Here is a 17,809-nt window from a genome sequence, read left to right as displayed (position 1 = left end):
TCTTGCTTACGCTTGTGATTTTCTCACTCTCACTCTTGCTCAACCTTTCACAATGGGATCCAAGAGAGTAAATGTGGAGGGATCCATTCCTTGATAGACCTTGCAATGTGATCTTCTTTGGCTACACTACTAGACTAAGGAGAAGAATACAAATAAGCACGACCTAGTAGCATGTGCGAGCAGCAACGAGCCAGTGGAGATACAAAGATATTGCTTGTGGGACTGCCCTAGAGCCCATGAGGTTTAAAGGAGAGCCCTCAAGTTAATATTTCACGGCATAACAAAGACCACGGTAGCAACCTAGGGAGTTGTAGCATGGATCACAGATAGAGGCCCAACATGTGTCGGCTAGCTCAGCCATTGACCGGTTTTGCAGAGTTTCTGCTATTTATTGCAGTCGAGCTGGCTGGGAAAATCATTCTTCTCTATCTCTTGAAAGTGCTCTAACAGTTGGCTGCAGTCTTCTCCGTCTCCGTCATGGACTGCAGGCTGCACATTCTCCGTCACCATCTCCGACACCATCACAACTGCTGTTATCACTATCCAGCCTGATTCGGTGCCCTCACTAATGCCTTGGGCTGCATGTACAGACTGATCAGTCCTCATTGTATTCAACTTTCCTTCATTGTTCAGTGAAGATTTCTCCTCTCTTTCTTCTTCCTCTTCTCCTCTCCTTTTATCTCAGTGTTCATGATATCTCTTCCATTGCACACTCTCACATGGAATCATTGCCTATGTGAGGACACGAAGTTTCTAGCCAAAGAGGAGACCACATTGTTGCTGAAAACTCAAATTTCAGCCTTCTATTTGCTGCAAAAAACACATGTTTTTGCATATTACAGGTGCCATATGACAAAGGCGGGACATCCAAAACTCTTTTCTTGCAGGTGTTGCTGATTTTCCCTCTGTTCGGGCTTTCCTATAGCAAAATGCAATAACTTTTGTGTGTTTGCAGGCTATACAAAGGTGTCTGATCCCCGATTCCAAGGCTATGATGACTTGAACGAGGAGGTTTTCTATCACTCCTCTAAATGGCGGTGTGATTATTGTGAAGACTCGAAGTCACTAAGCCCTTTCATACAGTTTCATCATTCAGAGCAGCCTTCTCCTCCACCCTCCCTCCATATTTCACACAAAGCCTGTTCTATGGGCTTTAAAATGCCTCACATGGCAATAAGGTAAGTAATATGCTTTTTATTCAATGTAGATTAAGTTAGAGAATATACATGCAACTATGATAGAGAGAGAGTGAGGAAGGAAGGAAAACTCTTTTTGATTTTGAGTTTGCAATTAGATAATGTAATATTACAACGATTGTTATTCTCCTACTATGGAATATCAAAGAAGTCTCATTCTATAGATGCAAATATAATACATATCATAGTGAAGATATATAGAACGTTGATATTTTGACGACGTGATTTATATTCTATGGTAAAGTTCTAAATATAAATGTTATGATAGATATTATGGAAACACAGAGATGAGAATCTTCATCTTATGAGATGAGATATATTTACGATGTTATATTGTTGATAATGATTGAAACTCTTTTGAGAGACCTTAAGATGATTGAGCCTCTTTAGAGGGGAGATCTAGATGAGACTAAGCCTCTTTGGAGAGAAGATCCTACAAATGTTTTGCAAGAGACATAGATGAGAATGAGAATGAGAGTGTAAATGAGTATGTGAATGAAAAATTTACTTATCATTATCAGAACTTAAATGTGTTTAAATGCAATCTCTAAGTAAGAGTATGACTTAGAAGTAGACCAACAAAAGAAAGCTTGCAAGGATCTAAAGTCTAAAGAGCCAAAGTACTTGAAGACGTTTATGATTGCTATTTCAATGGTTTGAAGGCAAAGGTGGCAAAGGGGAAGAAGATAAACAATGATCTTTGTATGCAAGGATCTAAAACCTATTACTATGAAGGACAACAAAGAACAAAGAACGCGTATTAAATCATAAGATAAGTTTTCATAAGCATCATGGATGCTATCAATAGTACATAGTTTTGGTTATGAAATAAAAGTGAATTATTATACGACTCTTCGCTATGAGAACCAAGTGTCTTAATTGTAAAATTGCACTTTTCTCTTACTCTATTTATGATGATTAAACATTACAAGAGTTCTAGTAATCCATCTAAATTTGAATATATAAAGAGAGAAGGGTGGAAAGAGAGATGTAAAGAGTGAATTAACCTAAAAGCTTAGTGTAAAGACGGGCTAACCTAAAAACTTGCTTTAAAAGAAAATAGTGATTCCAAAAAAAGCAATGGTTCTAATCTTAAAACTCTCATTATTCTCAATTTGCCACACTCTTACAGAAAAGGTCCACATTGGAGACGTTTTTTCACTCAAATTATCTAAGATTGTTAATGAGAACGAGATTGTGAGTAAGATTGAGATTAAAATTGTGATTGTGATAGAGATCCGTCATGTACATGAATATAGCTTAGGGGTGGTTGGGTCAATTAGCTCCATGTCGAAGTGCCTGTATTGAATGTGTTGCTGGCTGCCACTACTCCCTATAATTCAGTCATATATTTCTTCTTCTCTCCTCTCTACTATGTGATTCTATGTTTTTAGTCAACTATTTTATTGATTTTTATAACAAGGTGACCACTCGTGTTTTAGGGGGCCAATAGCTGGCCACCCCCTGATTCATGAGGCCTTCACCATGTTGTCGCCAGGCTCCTTTTCATCCACTTAATTCAAGGTTGATTAGAGTCAGATTTGTAACTCTTTGAGTAATGGACAGCAGGCATTAGATTTATTGTAGTCATCGATTCAACGCACTCCAATCTCCAAACACGCTCCAAATCCAAGCTTCTACTCTAATACCAAATGGTGATAATCAAGAACTCAAGAATGGACACGACAAAAGATTGATGGGTAAGATTGAGAGCTCAATAGTCTTCCTCTTCTTTTTCATTCTTCATTCTCTCCTCCTTCTCTAATACACCAATAGAGATAAAAAAGCGGATAGTATCTCTTGACTCTTCTCTCTTAAGTAACTATACACACACACACACACTTAATCTAACTTTTCTCTCTTAAGTCACACTACACACACACTTACTTTATCTCTTCTCATACATATGCATATAGATTTAGGATATTATATATTTCTCAACATATTTCACAAGTCCACACACATCTAAGGCCTGATCGACTTCATTATCATTCATTCTTAGGCCATCCCATTTTTTTGTAAATGAAAGTTGAGAGGGACTCTATGGAGTGCATATAATGATGCTCAATCATTGTTACTCTTACATTTTCATGGTTGATTCCTCTCCCTATGCATTATTTCTTTTGCATGTACAATTTATGGATTCTCTTTTTCATTGTTACACTATATACTACTTTTTCGATAAATAGCAAGACATGCAACAGATATCGTTTATGAACAAATGTTGGAATGTGAGGGTAATAAAGTTGGGCTCATCTTGTGAGGATTGGATATTGTATGTGATTGAATAACCGTGCTACCATGAGAGATGCCAATCTTTTCTATGAAAAAATTTGCAATATCTAACCAGGGATGACTCTCTACACATAGTGCCTACAAAAGTGCTAGTCTCAAAGCAACCATGTGCAAATTAACATCCAATAAAGCTGCTCCTCCTATCCTTTTAGGAGTAGTCACATAGTACCATGAAATCCGCACCTGGCCCAAACGATTCCCTTTCTTTTCCCACAACATGAATCGGATAGGCTAAACCAATTTCAAAAGAGACTTCTTAGTCCAAGGAAGCAATGGCAAAAAAAACGAGATCATACTGATCATGATGCATTGAGCAACTTCAAGTCTCACATGAAGAGGCCAGCCTTGAGATTTCCAGTACATGAACCGATCATGAATACGGGATGACATCCAATCAAGCAAGGTACAGGGAGCTACATCCACACCAATAGGATAGCCCAAGTATCGGATTATATCTCCTTTAGAAATCACAACTCCATGCCAACCCAAAGCTTGCAAATCATTCACCGTACAAGAAAGCAATGTAGATTTCTAAGCATTAATATGAAGTCCCAATGCTAAAGCAAAAAGGTTCCACATAGCCATTTCCCAATTAACATTAGTGCAATCAACCTTAAGAAACATAAAGGAATCATCAGTCAAAGATTGACCCAAAAGTTGGGTACCACTAGGAAGAGACAAACCAACAATCTCACCTTGATCAGTCAACTTATCCAACAATGAGAGCATCGAGTGAGTGACCAAAGCAAATTGCAAAGGGTTGAGAGGGCAGCCTTTCCGAAGAGACCGAGACAAGCCAATTTCATATGTGATCCCTCCATTAAGTGCAATACGACCCACAACACCCTGACTAATGGTATCAACAAGAGAAATCATGCAAGGACCAAATTCCATGGTGGACATTAGCTGCTACAAGAAAGACTAGCTGACATGATCAAATGCCTTTTCAAGATCAAGTTGAAGCATAACAACCTACTGGCTTGAGACTTTGGCATAATCAATCCCCAGTTGAACATTCAAAATGTTATGCATTATATTATCGACCCTTGAAACCATATTGACGTGGATGAATCAAGTGCGGAAATACTTTTGGCAATTTGTTGGCAATGATTTTAGAGAAGATTTTATACAAAGAACCCATAACAGAAATGGGTCTCCATTGTTTCAAAGAGGTCAAAGAGGGAACCTTATGCAATAACCGAATGACAACAATCTTCTAGTCTGAAGGCATCCTACCAAAATTCCACACTTGCTAACACAGGCGAGTTAATGGGTCCTTAAGCTGCTCAACATGGGTTGAAAATAGCTCATTAGAAAGCCCATCCCAGCCAAGGATTTTCCTTCGTGGTAAATGGAACAGCACATCCTCCACTTCACCCTCTAAAATATCAGCCTCCATCAAATTAACTAATTTTGGCTTAACCTGATTACTAACCAAATCATAAATGTATTAACAAGCAGAGTAAACAGCATCAGAAAGAATCTCTTGTGGACCCAACAAAGATTTATAAAAATCAACACACATTTGAATGATGGAAGCAGGACTAGTCACCATAATACCTTGCTCATCCAACAAACGCACAATATCTTCCCGAGCATATTTCTAGCATAAAAGAGTAAAAAACTAATGAGATTGACAGTTATTATCATTCAAAGCTTTTGTTTGGGCCAGCTATTTCTATTTAGCATATTCCTCCTCTTAAAGAGATTAAACTCTACATTTCAACCATTCAATGCATATGAGCAAGTCATCAGTAGTATCCCCTGACTAATACAGAGACAACGAGTGGGCCAACAAAGATTGTGCATGCTACAATTCAACTCTAAAGAGGAAGCATGCTGAATACCATACTGTCGCGACAACGCTCATGCATTATCCCTAAAAACAGCCCATGCTTCCATCCCTCCAAATATGACCCTCCAGCTAAAAGAAGCAATCAATTGTTGAATAAATTCCAAAAACTGATTTTGCAGCAAAAAAGATTGGATGAAACATAGAGGCAAACGAGCAAGGAGAGCCTTAAAGGCATGAACAGGTTTGTGGGTCAAATCCAAAACCAAAGGATAGTGATCTGACAAGACATGCTGTCGCTTCACCCACATATCAATGACTGCAGGAAGAAAAGAATCACTCTGACAAATGTAGACCCTATCAAGTCCGGCCCAGGTGTTTGGATGCTAAAGAGAACGATAAGTAATCCAGACTATGAAGGATGCATCTAGGGAGAAACATAGAGTGTGTACGGCAAACACTGGGAAGAGAAGAGAAGAGAAACTAAAATGAATGAAATGAAATAATGAAGTTAATCTAATACAAGGGTGCCATAGAATGAAGGATGCCCTAGAGCAGGGTTGTCACGTACGAAAGGTACGATACAGTACGGTACGATATTAGTACGAAAAAGAAAAAAAAAACAAAAACTTAGTTATTTTGGATTATAGATAATAGAACACATGTTTAGAGCTGAAATAGCAATGTCACTTGAGTTAATAGGATGAATACATGAGGATGACAAGGAAAAACCTCATGCACAACATGCGCAATGTGCTACTAGAAGACAGATGGAAGTGTATATGTAATACATCAAACTTCAAAGAACAAAGCAAAGTTTAGGGTGAATGGACAAACAAGCTCTTCATTCTTTTGTGTGTGTGTGTGTGTGTGTGTGTTTGTGTGTGTGTGTGTGTGTGACGAGAGAGAGAAAGAGAGAGAGACTTGGCAGTTTTACGAAAAAAAAGAGACTTGGCAGTTAGTTTGAAGAGAAATGAAATGAAATGAAATGATATACTAACATCTACAAAAGACCAAAATGACCTATGAGACCATGAGTTACAATCATGTGTATGATGGTACAACTATTTGGGCAAAATATGTATGTAGCACAAAGCAAAATAAGAAAGACTATAGCTATGTCTAAAACATAGAGCTCTATCTAGTAACAATGAGCTCCAAATGGTACAATCTCATGTGGGTATGGAGGACCTAGCTCTAGCTCGAGCAATAATCCCCTGTATCCGCCTATGAAGGTGTCGTCGATGTCTGTGCCGAGGCCTAGGATGTCTAGATTGGCTAAGATGAACGGCTCGATCAATTAGTACTCCTTGTCTGTGTGTGGACTATGGCGATGAGAGAGGCTCTCGTGTGGACTGTGGCTGTAACTGTATTGAAGTCTTTTGAGTCTCCTTTGCAAAGAAGTCTGTGAGCTGTCTCTGTGAAGGGCCTCGATGTCCTGGAGCAGCTATACTCCTAAGGTGCATGTTGCGAAGCTATCGTATCTCAAGAAAAAAGAGGCCAAGGCATCGCTGATCGGTAAAATCCATGACTCTGGATAGTGGTCCAAATCTGTCTCTAAAGAAACAGTGGAAACGACCACGGACCTCATAATACGTCGGGCAGCGGCAAATATAATGCTCCTCTGTCTCTGGCTCTAATTGGCATATCTGGCATATGCGCTCCTCTAGTGGGATGGATCTATATTTGTCAGTTTCAATCTCTTGTTAATGTGAGGAGGTGCGCAACTGGCCAATAGTACATCTAATCCCATGGGAAAGGTGGGTGTCTATGTATCTCGGGTGAACAATAAATCCATCATCTGTAGTATGAAGGAAATGCACGCGGTAGAAAGCCATCTTTGTCCCTAGCTCCTGCCCTTGCATCAACCATGTCCGCCTAATATCCAACTGGGTAAGATCCATCCTGATGATCTTGCGGATCTCTAACCTGCTCTGAGAGAGAGAGAGAGAGAGAGAGAGAGAGGGGGGGGGAAAGGAATGCTCTTGGAATTGCATACTCAACTTGAAAGTTGGGAGAGAGAGAGAGAGTGTGTGTGTGTGTGTATGTGTGTGTGTGAGAGAGAGAGACTTGGAATTATGATAATAAACATAAGGCTTAGGAGTTGAAAGATATTATACGGTCTAGTCTTCAGAGGCCAAAAATAGCCCTTTTTTGGTACAAAATGGTGCGAAAACATACCGTACGGTACGGTACGAACCATACAGAATGAACTAGTCCGTATGTAGTACGAATGCAACTATGCCCTAGAGCAAGAAGACTACTGAACAAGCCTCTGAGTCCACAAAAGCAGGGATGATGAAGTGTCATCTAGAGCAGGGACATTGCCCTCAAAGTGGAGCCTCTGAATCCACAACTCACGACTGATGATTGGTGATACCTAGAGCAGGGGGACTACTATCGAAGGATGAGGAGCCTTTGAGTCTCCAAATGTAGGCCTAAAGACTGACGCCAACTACTCTGGAGTGACGTCAGATGTGAAGGAAGAGCTAGAAACATAAAATGCAAATGTAGGCAGTCTCTGAAGATGGAAGCCCCAGTTGGAAGTCTAACGCATGATGAAGGGGAGTGGCCAAGAACCAAAACGCAAATGTGTGGAGTCTAGAAAGTTGATGCCAAGCTGATGATACAGACGCCAAGTGAAGGAGAAGTGTCCACAAGTGAAGGAAGCTATCGTCAAGTTGGGGATGCTGACATGAGGTAGAGATGAGTTGTCACCAGGGTGAAGAAGCTGACGCTAGTAGGATGGGCTCCAAACGCAAACTTGATGCTGAAGCTCACATGGCACCTGAAGAAGATGATGAAAGGAGAGAGGAGAGAATAAAGTCTCGGAAGAAGTGAGAGAGTGTGTTTAGTACAAGTGAAGAATGTATGGGAGATGCCGTATACATAGGCACAAACAGTCTGGAGTCTTACCACTAAAGTCTCTCGTACGACACTCTGACACTCTCAAAAGACCCTAGAAAGCCTTTTTGGGGCTGAAAATTGAAACCAAAAATGGGAACGAATAAGGGAAACTATACGGAATGATGTGGTTTCTCAACATGGCAAGGGTGCGCGACAAGGCAGCTAGGTAGGCCCTCTAGATCAACTATTGGGTTTGGTGCAAAGCTCATACATGCACACAAAGTAGACACACAATCATGAGACATAGGGAGAGAGTGTGTACACGTACAGATGCATGCATGTGTGCTGGAAGATTATCACTTGACAATGAGTACAAGTGCAAGTACACAACATTTAAGGTACTAAAGTGCCACCACCAAGAAGGCAATCGCACAGGGGAAAAGTCCCTCCCCAGCATGAAGGTAAAAAGTGCCTGTGTGTAAGACACTTTTCACACCAAAGCTTTTCCAAGAGGAACACGATAAGTGTAACATCACCAATATCCATGTAGGTGTCTTCTCCCCAACAAGGAGCTCTAGATTCTCTCCACGCTGACTCCCCCAACTGTACTCCACCTTTGAAGGCATTGGCTAAGGACGTTGAAATCAAAGTGAGGATGGGCAACACTAAGACCAATGGCAAAGCTATTCAAATAGTACTCTGTCAAACTGTGTCCCAAGATGAAGAGGGAATATGGTGAGGATTTGTGGCCTTCAAAGGTGAAGGATGATGATACCATCTCTTAGAGCCTTTACAGATGAGGAAACAGGATGAGAGGGCACAGGCATTGATGGTGAAAGCTTCAAGGAAAACAGCTGAGACATCAAATATCAGCATGTGCTCTAAAAATCTCTGATGCTCACAGTAGCTCAAGTGTAAAGAGCACCCAGCTGTGATACCATGTGACAACCGGAGGGTTAACAGAGTGCACAGAGATGTATGAACAACACAATTAACAAATCAAGTTCACACTATGGTATGGAATGAAATGGAGAAGAGGCAGAGACACATAGCAGAGGTGGAGAGGACAGTCCCAAGTTGGCAGGAGAAGGTGAAGAGGGACTGCAGATGGTGTGAAGGCTGGATATCAAAAGATCAATATGCACAAAGGAAGTAACAAAGAAAGTCTGCACAACCTGTTTAATGTTTGAGCTATCTCAGCATTGGAAGATCTAAAAAGTCAAACAACACATGCAAGTATACCAATCACTTCAACTTGATCAAGTTTGCACTGAACCATCTCCTTTGCAAGTCTTGAGTGTATTCAATCAAGAGTAAAGCTGATCTACTTCAGATCCAATCAGCATATGACTTGAGAAATAATTATTGTAGCATGCTCAATAGAACACCCTATTTGTTCAGCTCTTCTGGATCACTACCTTCAAAATACAAAATAACAACTAGATTCATTTCGCAGACCGAGTTGAGAGGGAGTTAAAAGTCTTACCAAGGGCAGTCCTAAAATGAGAAAGCAAGCACGTCATTAAGCAAGAAGGTGATGCATAACCAGGCATAGTGTGTGACTAAGTCAGCAGATAGATAATATATTACCATAGGTTGTGTGAGAGCCACTGAATCTTCAGGGATTCTGATTTCATCAACCCGGTAGTTCACCATAGTGCCTTCTGGGTACAGCAACCAAACATTTGCCTGGCCTGTATAAAACTTAAGCTTTTTAATACTCTATGTTTGAATGCTTAAATCACAAAAGGCAAGACGAAAACTGTTGCAAACCTGCATTTCTTATAGCATCCCACATTGCATCTTCATGTTCTTGAATACCAAAAATACAGAGACAAACCGACTTTGATCCAAAAATTTGCCAAAGAAGCTTTCCTGAGTTGTTTTTCCGCAGATAATCCTACTGATGCACCAAAAAGAAAAAAGAAGGCGTCAAGCACTTCAAGCTTTTAGTATGGAATAGAAGATAAGGTAAAGCATTTCAGTTTAGACACAACACATAACCATCATGCTGTATGACAATACACAATCTTCCCTAAAATGTATCATCAAACAGTCATATTTTATAGCCCACTAGTTTATGATCAAAAGCAAGCATTGTGATGGTGTTGGAAAATATAAGATCCAACGAGTTTTTGGATGCATGGACACATGCTTTTTCCTTTTGTGATACCATATTTCTTAGATTACTTAACATATCGGACTGTCCTTTATCATCAAGATGAGGGTGCCCCCAGAATAGAGCCACTTCATCCAGCTCTTGTGATTAATTGCGAAGTTATCAGCCTTTCACTGTTCAAGGCCTTCAACCTATTGCGTTCTTTCATACTACATATGAGAAAGCAATCACTCCACTTACTCCCACAAGGGGATGCCCAACTTCCTTAAGCACTCAATGTGCAAATCACTGGAATTCAAGAGTCATGCACCAAACTCCACCATATTTCATCTTTTGCAATGGCACAAGTATATTAAGCCCCTTCTAACTCTGCATCACTTTCTTAGCCCTTCTCTGTTGAATTGTGGTCCAAAAATAACAAAATACCAAGCAAATTTTTCTAGTATTGTATAGGTCCAAAACAATATGTAGAAATCATAATAACATGCTGCAATCTCAGACCTGAAACCTGTCAGGACTGCAGAACAGCAACCCTGAACCTGAACAGCTTAAGTGCAAACACATACTAATATTATTCAAAACCAAATATAAAGACACAAATAAGGTGAATCAGTTCCCATCAGTGCACATTCCCAAAAGAATCATCAATCAAATAAGACATACATGTGCTTCAGCCATCCTTGGAGTCATAGCTACTAAATGCATATCCTATGAACCATAAACATTCCTTTACACCTCATACTGATGCGTAGACTTAGGTCATAAGTGGTCTATCTAGGGCTTAACACAAAGCACAGCCCAATGCTGTCAGAGTGCAGCAGTGCAGAAGCGTATGACCAAGACAAAAAGTGACAGAGAGAGAAGAGAGAGAGAAAGAGGCAGTAGAACACAGAAAATCTGCAATGAAGAATGCTGTATAAGGATGAAAATATGTACACGGGTGCAAAGAGTATGTTTGTGTATGTCTCCACCTCAAAGATCTCACGCTCCGTGAACCCCGAGGGCAGTCTCCACGATCAGCAGCCTGGAAACCTCAGATCAGAACTGAGTGAGTTTGTGGAGGCTGCACCCAATAAATAGCCAACAAAAAACACAATAAGTAATGCAGGTTGGCTGCATTAAATGCAGCTAACTCTACAGCTGCTGTCCCCAACCTGCACCTGACCGGCCTGCATCAGCTGTACGGACTGCCTGCCACATGGCCTGCCTGGTATGACTGCAGAAAACTGCTCAGAACTAGAACTGCCTGTCCAGGGAATGCCAATCTCTAACACCCCCTCTCAGATCCTGGACAAGGCAAAAAGCCAAGGGATCTGGAGTGATGTCGAAGTAAAGCCTAAGGAAGCACCTTCGTAAACAAGTCTGCAAGATTGTCCTCTATCTTGTAGTAGACCAAGGCAATAGTCTCATCAAAAATCTTCTCCCAAATGAAATGGTACTGGATCTCAATGTGTTTTGTCTGAGCATGAAACACAGGGTTCCTGGCCAAGGGAATGCAACTTTCATTGTTGCACTGAAGAATAGTAGGACCTGTCTACAGGCAGCCAAGCTCCTCCAAGAGCCTACGAAGCCACACTATCTCACATGTGGTAGAAGGCACCACCCGATACTGAAATATTCCGATTTGCTAAAAGAAACACACGCGTGAACTGCCTCAAATAAAAATGAATTTTTTTTTTGTTATTCCCCCTTATCCCCCCAGCCGACTGACGAGCTGGAGGGGGAGGGAAATAGAAGGAGCGATTAAGCTCCTTGGTGGAGCTTGGAGTGAGGGGGAAGGCATGTGTGATGCCACGCAGGGGAGGGAGGATCCCCCTCCCCTCCCCTATTTAAATCAGGGGCCGCAGGCTGAAGGGGGGGCCGCCGGAGATCAAGACGCTGTTAGCCGTGAGGGAGAGAGGAAGGAGATATGTGAGGACGAGGGGAGAGGGCGCTGTCGCTTGAAGACTGAGAAGGGACGGACTCGCTGTTGCTGGCTGCCTGGCCAGTGGATAGGTGACGCCGTCGAGGGAGGGAGGAGCCGCCTCCATTGCACCGTCAAGAATGACGGTCATAACCACCCCCCAAGCTTCTGGAAGCTTGGAAGCTTCCAAAGGGGGGGGCTCTTTAACCCCCTTCCTATACCCTACTACCCCTTTTTTCACCCCCCCCCCCGGTTTTAATTCCTTTAAGCCCCCTTTCCCCCCCTTGCGTTCTTAAACAAAGGGATTCTTACCCCGGGAAACAAAGCCTTTCCCTTGCCTTTCCCCCCAGGTTTTAAAAATCCCCTTAGCCCCTTTCCATGGTTTTTTGGAAAACCGCCCCCCACCCCCCCCCCCCCCAAACGTTTTAAATTCCCTTTTCCCCCCAAAACAACTCAGACCTTAAAAGGTCTTATCCCTCCCCCCCCCCCCCCCCGTGTTGGATTGGAGATTTCCCCCCCATAAAAGGGTTTTTTGACCTTAAAGATCTTATCTTCCCAGTTTTTATTTCCCCCTTAGGGCCCTTGCTCATTATAACCCTCGGACTTACCCCTTATATCTTCTCCTAAGGCCTCGTTAGGTCCCCTTTTTCAATAACCTTTAAGGCTACTTTCCCCCCTTGGAGTTCCTCCCTTAGAATTCTGTAAGGCCTTTTTTTTCCCAAGAGAATTTGTCCTTAGCCTTTCCTTCAAACTCGAAAAATACCTTGGAGTTTTGTTCTTCTTCCCCCACTTGAAAAAGGGAAGAGAGTGCTGAGTGTTTTTCCGAAAGAAGTGTAAAGCTGCTTCCACGTTCAACGGACTACAATTGCGATGCCTCCTAAGAAAGTCCAAGGCGTAGCTGCGGGAGGGTCATCTCCCGGTATCCATGTGGATATCTCACCCCAAAACCAGGTTTTTCTTCTTGGCTTTAATTCCGTTTTAAGTCGATCATGCAAAGAGAAATTGTTAGGGATAGGATATATTTGTCCAAGTTATTTGTAATGAAGGAGTTTAGCTTATTTGAATGAATGATAATGTATAGAACTTAGTTTCCTTCGAATTGCATCAAGTATTAGAAATTACGAGCAAGATTATCCATAGTAGTATATTTTAGTTAAATCCTAAAGGTATAGAAGTTATATCTTGCACCATTAGTCTTATTCCTTTCGCAACGAATCATTGTAAATGATTAAACTCATGAAAGGTTTCTTTCGTTGCTCAAGTTATTAGGAAGTTATCATTGCTAATTGTACATCTTAGCAACGGAAATGTTTGTTATTTGGCATGAGTTTATCTGCAAGGAAAAAGGAAGTTTAAATTGAACTGAAAAGTAAATTATCACAAGGATAACAAAACTGTGACAAGACGATTAATATTACCTTCCAAAAGATATCCAAACCAATCTAAACATAGAAATATTCATATCCTAAGCACTTGATTACTTTCCTTATTGTAGGGTCAAAGAAATTCGTAAAGATAAAAAACTAGGGCTGTCCCCGAGATACTTAAGAAGAAACCCTAGGCCGACATAAGTCAGCTTAAAGAATCTAAAACGGATTATTCCATCGCAGGACTTGCGCAGCAAGTACGAAATCATTTAGTCTTGTGATTGATTCATAAGGAGGAAGGGTAAAAATCCTCAATAAGGAGGGCAGATCCCTACGTAAGTTATCTTGCAAAAGGACGTATTTTTGGATATCCTTCTAAATAAGGAAAGTTGTAAACCGGAAACTAGCATATCTAAGGAACTTTAGGGTTGACCAAGTTGGGTTAATAAGGTACGCCCTACACCAGAATGTAAAGGATCTTGCCAATTTACAAGACACCTTGGAAACGAGTGCTGATACACTCAAAAAGGGAAGAACACTTCCTTAGCAGTTTGCCAAACAACACGGTTGATTAATGGAAATGTTTGTGCTTGCTAGAGATTTTAGGGCTCTATTTGAATTATGAATTACAAATTAGATGAGTACCTATACTTCAGGATAAAGGCCTGAAGGAAGAGGCAGTTTCAGTTACCCCCGACTACCTGCCTAACCCTAACCAAGGGGGTTGTTCACCGCGCCGGGAACGTGGACCGAACCCGCCGCGAGAGGTCTCTCCGTTGAGCTCTACTTGGAGTAGGAGGACGCTTGGGTGCCCGGGGGGGACTCTGGCCGTAAATCCCTCGCCTTCCGGGTCCTGCACAAGAGGCTAACGTGACTCGGGATTGGATCTCAAGGCCCGCATACTAGTTTACGGGCGGAAGCTTGGAATAGTGATCCCTGGGGATTACTGGATAGCCTTCGGGCGGATTATGGACAAGCCTACGGGCGGAACTCCTTGTATTTCAAAGATAAAATGATGAAATGTTAAAAAAAGAACTTGCTTGATATTGTTTTTCTATGTCGCGTGATAAGATTACGTGAAGGAACCAGTGCTTAACAGGATTAATTAAAGAAACTGATTGTTATATGTCAAATTAATGTGTTAGATAATTACATAACTAAAACAAACCGAGGAAAGTGCGGAGGATGGACCATGGGTCCGTCCTACGGTTGGGTGGTCCCGGTTAGCCGGAAACTTTTCTCAAAAATCTCGAAGAACAGCGGGATGATCATCATCATCAAAACGAATAACGAGAGCGATGACCTAGAGTTACATCTTACCCGATTTACGCTGTTTTAGGGGAACGGAATGGGACTATGCCTTATGGCAGAGAGGTTGAGCCTTGCATCCCTCTCGTTTCCCATTCTCCTTGAACCAAGTGCAGCGTAAATCCGCTTCGGACCTCGCGTTTCTGCGTAAAGTAGTTCGCTCGGGTCTGACGCTAGTTGCTGTTAGCTAATAACCAATCAGGAAAACCCCAATTCCGGTCGATCCTAAGTGGGAACGGCCAGGATACTTCCACTACGTGGCAGACGCGGAAAGACCTAGATCGCAAAAACCCGTAACATTCCATGGGAGTGTCGGGCGGAGTTTTCTAGACATCCTTTCCGATGGACTGCTAAGACGTGTCCTGGATGATACTAGGGGACACGTTGCAGTTGGTATCAGAGCCGACCAACAACGGAATTGTTTTTATGAGATCTCAATAAAATGAAGTAAAGAAATTGTTGCTGTCCAAACATTTGCTCATCTTCAATGCTGTCTTGCAGAATTATGAAGCGTGGAACAAGTTTTTGGTATTTCGGGTCATGTTTATGACTGCAATGCATTCTCCCCTTTATAGACAAAGAATTAGGATGATGAACATCTTGGAGCAGATTTATAATCCATCACCTTTATACATAGAACGAAGATGGACGGGGTCTTCAGGAATCTACTATATAGCCGCCCACCGGTTTGCTTATCTACAGACCAACCTAAAGAGGATTAAGTGGTTGGAAGACTTGAAAGTCGTGAAGCTGTTCATTTTTGTGGAAGCTCATATAAATTCGACTTTACATATTCAAGGTCGGAGGGTTGAAATGAACTCATATGTATATGAGGAAGTAACCCATGTAATCCCAGCCGACAGGATTAAAGTGTTGGGCCGCCATGAGAAGTATGGATTCCAACGGAAAGGGTATCCTGAACTTCCAATGAACTATCGATTCCTAAAGATCCATGACCCAAAACCCTACTATTACACAGTTCCTGTAGACAAATGCAATACAACATTGTTCTCCCCAAATTGAATGTAATGATTGGATTATCATCACACGAAACGTTGTATAAGGCTATGCCCATGTAAATACAAATAAAGACTTCTTTTTATCAATATCTGGCTATGCATAAGAGTTGTTAAAAAGTTAAGTAGCTACATTTTTTACGAGATAGCTGATCTAAAAATGAAAGATAAGCTAACGTCGATTATCATATAATAACGTTAAGAAAACTTTTATCCAGGCACGACCCCAGGTACAGGTTCCAAATTTGCCTCCTACATCAAGTACTCCTGTGACCCAGGAGAATAAGTTCCTCCTCAAGCAGATAAAGCCACCCGAGTTTGACGGGAGAGGCAGATTCGTCCAGGCTGATGCTGAAATTTGGATTGAATCCATGGAGGATTACTTTGAAGCAGCTGGTACTGCACCTACTAATCAGGCCATGCTCGCCAAGTTAAAGCTCACCGGCGAAGCCAGACTTTGGTGGAAGCAATGGTGCAGGGATCAAGGGATTTCAGAGGGGTCCGTTACCTGGGAGAAGTTGAAGAAAGCCGTGCAGGGAAGATATTTACCACCTGCATATCATACGCAGAAAATGAATGAGTTCTACAAGCTAAAACAGCTAGGACTCACTCTTGACGCATACTACTCTAAATTCGTCTCACTTTTAAAGTATGCGCCACAGATGAACATGGCGCAGCAAGTGTCCAAATTTTGTGCGGGCTTAAATCCACCCGTAAATACCCGTCTCGAATCTATGCGTCCATCAGATCTTCAGGATGCACTCATTCGAGCGGCGCCTATAATTCAGGAGGTGCAAGCTAGACCAAGGGGTAACAAAACTTGGTCCTATAGTGACCCGAACAGAGGAGCATTCAGACCTCAAATGAAGAGAGTTCAAGGTCATAATCAGGGACAAAGGAAGAAAGCAAGGACAAATAGCGTCAACAACTTTGTTCCTACTCAAAGTAATGGCCGAAACCTCCGATGTTTCCACTACAACGAACCTGGTCACTTTAAGAGGCAATGTTCCAAGCTCAGCGGAAGACATCGTCAAACGCCTTTCCAAGGTGCAGGCCGCGGTCAAGGAGCCGTTACCCGTGGAAGAGGAAGAACCGCTTGCATTGCCAATAGGCAAAGATGCGAAGAAGAAGAAGAAGAGGAAGATCCGACTATGGAAGCTGAATTCAAAAAAGCGACAGTCCATGCCGCTTTACACAAGAAAGGGCCGAATCACCAGTTCTCGGTGATTCAGACACCGTCGGACTATCAAGGTAAAGGTTTCAAAACCTTGATTGATTGTGGCAGTACACATTCCTTTATCTCGCCAGCATGTGCAAAAAGTTTAGGAATAACCACAGTAGAAGCACCTACCCTGCTTGTGGAGTTGGCAAACGGTCGGGAGGTAACTTGTACCAAGCAAACTGCTAAGGTGGAATTCTTTCTGGAAGGAAAGAAGACTTCAGTCAAATTCAGAGTCATGAATTTAGGTATCCATGAGTGTCTACTCGGGATGAATTGGCTTAAGCCCAACGACGCCCACATCCACTGTGGAAAGGGTCAAGTTTCCTTTCGAAACTCTAAAAGGGAATTTGTCACAACTCAAGGTGAGGCAGGAGTGCCAAGAATCCAATTAGCCAAAGTATCTCAGATCATAAAAGGAGTCAGAAAAGGATTACCAGTTTACCTGATCAAACTCAACAAGTTAGATCAAAAGCAAGAGTCTCATGAAGGACCTTCTTGGCTGAAGGAATACGCTGACGTATTCCCTGAGGAATTGATTGAACTTCCGCCTCAAAGAGAAGTAGATCATGAGATTAGGCTAGTACCTGGAGCTGCACCAATTGCAAAGAGACCTTATAGAATGTCCATACCGGAAGCAATTGAGTTGAAGGAACAACTCAAGCAATTGTTAGATCAGGGTTACATCCGGCCTAGCAACTCACCGTGGGGAGCTCCAGTACTATTCCAGAAAAAGAAAGATGGGAC

The 17,809-nt window shown here is 41.9% G+C and overlaps 1 protein-coding gene across 4 annotated transcripts in view; it reads right to left on the bottom strand.

The window, feature by feature from the left end:
* The window catches only part of LOC148020202 (uncharacterized), a 103,762-nt gene that overhangs the window by 34,915 nt on the left and 51,038 nt on the right, over positions 1-17,809 (bottom strand). For all 4 annotated transcript variants that reach the window (XM_087700926.1, XM_087700924.1, XM_087700925.1 and 1 more), the window contains 2 exons: positions 9,904-10,030; positions 9,721-9,824 (listed from right to left, as the gene is read on the bottom strand). In XM_087700926.1, the coding sequence (XP_087557052.1) occupies positions 9,721-9,824; positions 9,904-10,030 (231 nt within the window). The remainder of the gene's footprint in view (positions 1-9,720; positions 9,825-9,903; positions 10,031-17,809) is intronic.

Source organism: Lygodium microphyllum, chromosome 19 (genome assembly GCF_053477565.2).
Source record: "Lygodium microphyllum isolate KBCC chromosome 19, Lygodium_microphyllum_v1.1.10, whole genome shotgun sequence".
In the NCBI taxonomy this organism is placed as follows: Eukaryota; Viridiplantae; Streptophyta; class Polypodiopsida; order Schizaeales; family Lygodiaceae; genus Lygodium; species Lygodium microphyllum.
This window is presented reverse-complemented; position numbering and strand designations above follow the sequence as displayed.